This window comes from Rutilus rutilus (genome assembly GCF_951802725.1).
Source record: "Rutilus rutilus genome assembly, chromosome: 25".
NCBI classification, from domain to species: domain Eukaryota; kingdom Metazoa; phylum Chordata; class Actinopteri; order Cypriniformes; family Leuciscidae; genus Rutilus; species Rutilus rutilus.
Genome location: NC_140229.1, coordinates 5,416,927 through 5,424,208, shown reverse-complemented (window position 1 = coordinate 5,424,208; position 7,282 = coordinate 5,416,927). Strand labels below are relative to the sequence as shown.

Below are 7,282 nucleotides of genomic sequence, written 5' to 3'. Positions count from 1 at the left end.
TTAAGTTAATTTAAATGTCCATCTGTAAACTTGAGCATTTTACACTCCATTTACAGCAATGAGCTCTTAAGAACTGGAGAGATCCAGTTTTATCCATGACCAGTGAAGGGAAACTAGGTTAGTGGTCCACTTACAGCTCTTGGGAGCAAACATCTGCTCCATTTGAGCCTGGGAAGAGGAGTGGAAAATATGAGGCGCTTCTAGCACACATGAGGCCTGTGTGCACAGAGACAACGAACTCCTTGTGTTTGGTCAGCATCTGGTCCTTAGATGGTCTGTGTGCTGGAATGCCAAGAGGGCAGAAAGGAAAAGACGTTTCCTCTATAAGGAAGCTGAAGAATGTGAACCAAACTGTTTTGCATGATGTCTGCTAAAGTAGAATCATATAAATTCGTATTTTTATACCTTGGAGGGTGATTTCCGAACAAATTGAATGCAAAGGTAATGTAAATGCTGGTAGGAAAAAGTCACACAATGAAGCATGTCAACACCAAGAACTGGTTCTCGCCTCAGGATATGTAACAGCCGTCTGTCTATTTGCATTGCGTAATTTTTTTTTCATGTTTCACAAACCTGGGTCACAACGCTAGACACGTTAATGCATATGATGTAACCGCCATCTGTTTTTTTATTTTTTGACTTTTGACAGCTATAGGCAATATATACACCATAATTTACACTTTGTCAAAGTGATTTGTTACCATGATTTTTTTTTTGTCTGAACATGGATGAGTTTGCCAAATGTGTCATGTTTTCCATTGTAAATATGAATCAGTGTTCTTGAAGTATTTTAATGCAATTCTAACATGGAAATGAAAAAAATAAACCTTGCTTTTTTGTAGAAAATGGCATTTATTTCAACAGATTGGAGCAAAAACAGACAAACATACATGTTTTTTGCTGTGACATAATATACACCACCTACAAAATGGTACAAAAGTTAGAAACAAGCCAAGAATACAAAATTATGTGGAAACACGCTGAAAACACGCAGCGGATATTGCACTGTTCGTCTTAGGAGTAGCTTAATACCCATTTCAAAATTTGCACCGATCAACCCTGAAATGGAAAAAAAAAATGGAAGCCAGTTTAATTAGCTCTGGACCTGCCTGACTGAAGAGCAATGTTGCTTCCTGTATGCAGTATACATTACATGTTCAGTCTCTATGAGGGTTATTTATTTCCCTGGAAGTGCATGTTTGAGAATGTTCTTGTAGTATCTAAAATAAAAAAACAAAACAATTTTTACCACGACCCACAGTGAATTAAGCACAAACATAAAAGTAAGGATGCATACAGTTCACAAGAAGTACATAGTCCCTTTTTTAACAGGTAAATGTCAGCACAGCGCACATTTACAGTGAAAAAAAAACAAACATGGTTTTGTGCCAAGGCCACAATGATTGTTTCATTAGTCCGAACGCATAACTAGTGATTCTAGTTTGTCTGTTAACAGCACATTTATGTAAACAAACATACCGAAATCACATGTAAACGTCAGAGCTTATGTTTTGTTGTGCATCCTATTAGCCAAGCTTCGGTATACACTTTGAATGCAATCGATGAAAAGTGCTAATTGTCGTTAAACAAAGGCCTACAACAACAGGCCACAGTCAGTTGAGTTAAAAAAAAAAAAAAAAAAAAAAAAGAATATGTCGAGAGTCTAGTTAGCTTTTAATTGTACAAACAGTGCGAAGCTCAACCAAAAGTTCTGAGTGCAGTTTTCTGTATTTCATAACAGCGAGAGCAGGAGGACTTATTCCAGAATGTCTTGCATCTTGATGAGTGTCCTCCTTGCTCGCTGTCAATGGTCTCTTTTTCTTTCACCACTTGAATCAGTGCCAAGTGCTGTTTGATGCTTTCGCAGTTTCTTTCTAGCAGAAAGGCAACGTGGCAAGTCAGAATCCCACTCATCAAATCTTTGAAGCCGGTCTTGTTGTATCCACATCTACAGTTTCCAAACATTCTCAAAATATTTCAAGAAAATCGATGTGGTAAAGCCACTTCTTCTAAATCAAAAAACGACAAACAATTGACAAAAAGAAAGTCTGTCGTTGTTCAGTTGGAGTGGTTGTAGGATGGGTTATTTGTTGCTTTTAGTACTATGATCACCGGTAAATCTTCAAGAAGAATCGGTCTAATCATTTAAATAAGTGAAGAATCACATCCAAAACAAAGTTGGAGACATTTGAACACAGTTCTCACACTTAGTGGTGTTGTGTTTAGTCCATCTTAGTGTCAAGGGCACAGGTTAACGCCGACAAATCCTGTCTGTACTCTTTTCACCAATGATGGAAGGGGAAGGGAATCACTCAAGAACTTCAGCAGCTTTTACGTGCCACTGAGCTGGACTCGACCTGGATTGGGAGTGTCTCCTGGAGGATATCCATCTGCGTCACCAAGATAGCCGCTCATGCCTCTTTATGGAGAAAGAACAAACCCCAGTTGAGGTTGTAGAGATAAGAGATCCCTGACAGCACTGGTCAGGTGTGGTCACACTTTCAGCGGGATGGACAGGTATCTGGTCTCCTATCCATGGATCCGCACACCTGATCAGGATTGGGATCAACCTATTAAGAGAGAAGGACAAGGTCTAAGGATACAGGAACTCAAATGCATTAGCAAAATACAAACTACAAGGTCTGGGAACTCAACACACCTCGGAATACAGGGGCGGAGGCTGGAAGCGGAACTCATGAATGTAAGCGTAAAGTGGTCCTTCAATCTCATCTCTCACAGCTGGGAGCTCCAAGTTGTTCTGTCGATCCTCATCAGTGATGATTTCAGAGTAGCTTGGCGGAGCTGGAAGAGTTGAGGGCAAAACCAACATTAGACCAAAAATAGACTTCTAAACTAATTGTTGTGAAAGTATCTTGGGCATCTTAAGCAGTGGGGCTCAATGCTACACCTGGAAATAACTTTTGGATTTACTAGAGATAGCTTGTTGGTGCAGGTTTGGAAGTAAACTATGAAAGAATGTGGTCCTCAAGGAGTAGGACTGAGTACCCATGATCTAAAGCAGGGTTGGGCAACTCTGGACTTCGAGATCCACTTTCCTGTATAGTTTAGCTCCATCCTGATCAAAATCAGTAATCCTGAAAAACCTCTATAAGCTTGATCAATTGTGTTAGAGTCGGTGCTAAGATCAGCAGGAAAGTAGATCCAGAAGGCCAACGTTACCCACTCATGATCTAAAATGTCAAGATGACATGTTTAGGATTTGTGCCATACCTTCAGGTCTCTCGGGCAATCCCAACCAGCTCATGCCCATGCTGCACTGACTGCTGACGGAAGAGGTTCGGCTGCCGAAGGAGTGGAGGGGAATGGTGCCGATTACTAGGGGCAGGTTTAGGGTCAGGTTTACAGCTCGAGGGATGTCCACATACACCTGTCGAGAATCAAAAGGTTAGCTGCATGGCAGGTATCAGCGACCAATCTACCTGCTTGTGAATCAAAAGGATTGTGAACTCACCATGAGCGAATACTCCACATGGATGATGCTGCAGTCCAGAATGGAAGGCGATATGGGTGGGATCTTCAGCATCTTGCCGTCCCACGTCTCAGTCTTGCCGGAGGGTAGAGGATCTCCACGGAGATTAGCTACGAGCTGTTTGATCTCCTTGATCTTCCCTTTGGCAAAGAAGGTCTGGGTTTGGTAGATGGCTGCCTTTGGCACAACCACACGGGAAGAGCAGTTTTCAATCTCTGCGTAGATCTGAATGGACTCTCCTGCAAAGAAACCCAACCAAATTCACTCAATCTGAACAAGTATCACAAAACTAGGGGCTGATCCAAAAAGCAGGTTTGTCATCTCACCAGGAGTGTAGCCCTTCCTCTCGATTTTGGCACTTAGTGATACGGGCCCTGAGGTGCAGAACCAGCAGCAAAGCGTTTTGTCCTTTGTGCCAGCCTGAGGAGACTATGAATGAAACAAGGACAATATATGAGCCTCTCTCATCATACCACAACTCAAGCAAATGTTCAATGTGATTAGGCTTCAAATGCTTTTCTCTTACCAGTAACAATGGAGTGTTGATGTCAATGTGCTCGAAGACGGTGAACTCCTTCTTGGTTTTCATGGGCAGGAGCCATGGCCTATGAAGCTCCGCCTTTACCCAATACCGTACGCTGCCGTGTTTGCCTTCAAAGGATGTCGCCAAAGGCCTGGAAAGAGGCATGAAAAAATAATGTAAGCGTTTCGGTCAATACATTATATATGTGTATATTCAGTCAGGAGAGTGAGTTACTTACGTCTGGGGCAGTTCAAGGCTGAAGGGAAACTCATGTCGCCCTGAGTGAAGAATGGTGAAGCCTTCGTCGCAGTTTTCATCATCTAAAAGAAAGGAGAATAAAATTCGATATACCAATATACCATACCTGCAATATTCCTCAAGACCCCTAAACACAAGACAAAGACAGAGATACGACCAACATTGTCTCAGTGCTTTATAAGAACAAAAGATTATAAAATATATTTTTTGGTCAAATCAATGTCAGCATATGAATATAAATTTTTTCAAAAACATTTTTAAAGTGGACATACAACAGCAAACAGTTCATAATAATTTGTAATGGTTATGTTTTTTATACATTTCAAAAGAAAAAGTGTGGCCCTTGTCACATAACAAACAAAATAACTTGATTCAGAACAAAAAAAATGAATGGAATATATGAATGTTTATGCTCATAGATACTATTTTTAATAACATCCATTGTCTTCAATGTATTATTATTATTATATAGTTTTTGTTTATTTCCAAGGTCAGCAGTTCCACAGACTGGTGTAAATAATTATGGCCCTAAATAACACCAGGAATCATGTCATAACACGTTAAAGATATTGTTTTCATTCATTTTTATTTTTTAATATGAATTTATTGCCATCTCAGCAGTTCCACTGCCTGCTTTAAATAACTATGAGCCTGACACTGAAGGCAGCCGAGAGCTAGAGAGGACCGGACAGAACCGGCGCGAGCAGCCTCTCTCTCAGCCGGATTTCCTCATGCATATATTACTAGGCAGCACCTGATTGGCTGAGCCGGAGTGTTTTTGTCTAAAATACGCCCCCATAAGGAAGCCACATGTGTACTGCAGCGTGGTGGTTTAGGTGTGTAAGGTTTAGGAAAATGAAAGACACGTATTAAAAAAAACTCAAGCCAATAACAATGAAATTTTTACTTATTTTATTAATGGATAAGACTTCATTACAGAAACTGTATATTTACTTTAATAGTTGTTACAAAGAATATTTGATTCAGTATGACAAAGTACAAAGAACATACATCAAAATATTACATTCGCAGAATACAAACACATAATATGACATTTATGCTGACCATTTTTTACAGTTTACATAACTCATACTAACCACTGGCATAGGAAGTGAGTTAATATGTCTATACAGCAGTTACAGTTGCTGTTACAGTTAACAATGACTTGGCCAGAATACTTATAACGAACGCAGAATGATGCATAGGGTGAAGGCTGAAAATATCACATTTCAAACGAACTTTCAATCAGTCCTGCATCGTTGCGAATAAGTTGCGTCGCAGTCTTGACACTTCTGCAAAGATATGATATCACCGGGGGCACACGAGCACTTCCACCAATCAGCGAAAAGGTAGGATTGACCTCCACCAATCAGCGACCAGAGGCTCGGTCCGCACAACCCCCCCTTTCCACCAGTTTCTGAACAGGTTTAAACCGCTTCTAACAAAGGCTACAAACTTACTAGAATCGTCTATGAAAGAAACTGTAACGTATAATTAAAAAAACGCATGTCACCATATGATTACAAGGTAACTGTCGACATAAAAATCGTTTATTGTCGATATTGACGGAAAATATTAAAAGTAAAAGACGAACAGAGGTTGTTTTGGACAGAAGGGCATGTTGTTTATAAGCTCTCGTGCTTTAACAAACACCTTCATTTAAGCATTCATATTGTTGGAATACTTTAAAAAGAATTCAATATATGACTCAGGATGTTTGTTTTTGAATTTATTCCTAATATTACTGAAATAAACTATTTTAAGAGCAATGAAGACGCTTACACCAAGCATCATCTGCATAGGCTATTTGTTCTTATAGAAATGTTATAGTTCTCATTTTAGTTTCTACCTATGCCAATGGATCAACCTGTCCACTGAGTAAAAACTGAAATGTATATGGACAGAACTGATAAGCAAGCAAGCAAACAAAAGGCACAATGTAAGGAGCATTTGTCATTCAGTCCCTTTCATGAATGTAAGGTGCTTAAAATAAAATGCTCCTTACCTCGATCGTGTCCAATAAGGACGTCTTTGTGGTTTAAATACTCCACTTCTTCAGTGAAATTCTGTGTGTAGGCAGTGTTGGATCCAGCATTGCGCGATTCAGTCCAGCGAACTTTCGCCAGTCCCTTGGCGTGAATGTTCAAAGATTTCACGCGAATTTCTCCAGTAACTTCAATGATCACCCGACCTGACACAAAGTCCCCACTGGCAAAGACAGGGACATTACTGTCATTGAGACATTCGTAGCTCACAAAGAAGTTTTTCACCTTTCCGAGCACCATGGTGGAAATGTTACTAAGCTGTAAGATGTATAAAATAAAAAGATTGAATCATCTGTCAGATGGTTTTATCAACCATTTAAGGTTTTTTGCCGTGCAGAGATGCTGCAGGCAGGTTCAGTGCTATAGTTGCCTGTCATTCATTGAGTTTAGCTGTAACTGCATGCGAAGATGCAGCTGTGTCTCTGCGCTCAGCCTCTGACTCCGCTTTAATACCTCCGTTTGGTGGAAAAACAACCAGACTGCGCATGCGCAATCGATAACGCTGCCTACTGCTGCTGGTCTCCTCTTCCGCCTTCATGCTGCCTGTGTGTGCTTTTATATCCTCAAATTCCCCCTTTAGTGTTTGAAGATTATGCTTTTGTACTTAATATACTATTGTTTATTTCATACACATGAACCTATTTAAGCATAGGTCTATAAGCACAGATATACGAATGGAGATTTAATAACATGTCATGTGTGCATATGTTTCCCTATTTGAGTTTTGCAAATTGATATTGTTCAATGAGAAAAGAATGCTGTCCGTGCTTGAGTCTCTGTTGTATTTAGAAGTAGCCTTTCTTCACTGACTTGCTGATGAACAAGTGACTCCTAGGCCTAAATCCATTAAGATGGTATCAAATAGCCTAATAGTGGTATGAAGAAAAGACTTGCTGGACAAAAGAAAATGGACGCAAATAGAAGGAATTCGGCTTCCAAATCCAATTATTATTATTTTTTTGAGTC

General features: G+C 39.9%; 1 protein-coding gene across 1 annotated transcript; it reads right to left on the bottom strand.

Moving 5' to 3' along the window:
- Positions 1 to 832: 832 nt before the first annotated feature.
- arrdc3b (arrestin domain containing 3b) lies at positions 833 to 6,846 on the bottom strand. Its single transcript, XM_084401253.1, has 8 exons — positions 6,277 to 6,846; positions 4,252 to 4,333; positions 4,017 to 4,164; positions 3,817 to 3,919; positions 3,473 to 3,729; positions 3,232 to 3,388; positions 2,660 to 2,802; positions 833 to 2,570 (listed from the first exon to the last, which is right to left on the bottom strand). Exons 1-8 carry the CDS (start codon positions 6,554 to 6,556, stop codon positions 2,502 to 2,504), a joined length of 1,239 nt encoding a protein of 412 aa, XP_084257379.1. The 5' UTR covers positions 6,557 to 6,846; the 3' UTR covers positions 833 to 2,501.
- Between the last annotated feature and the right edge of the window lie 436 nt (positions 6,847 to 7,282).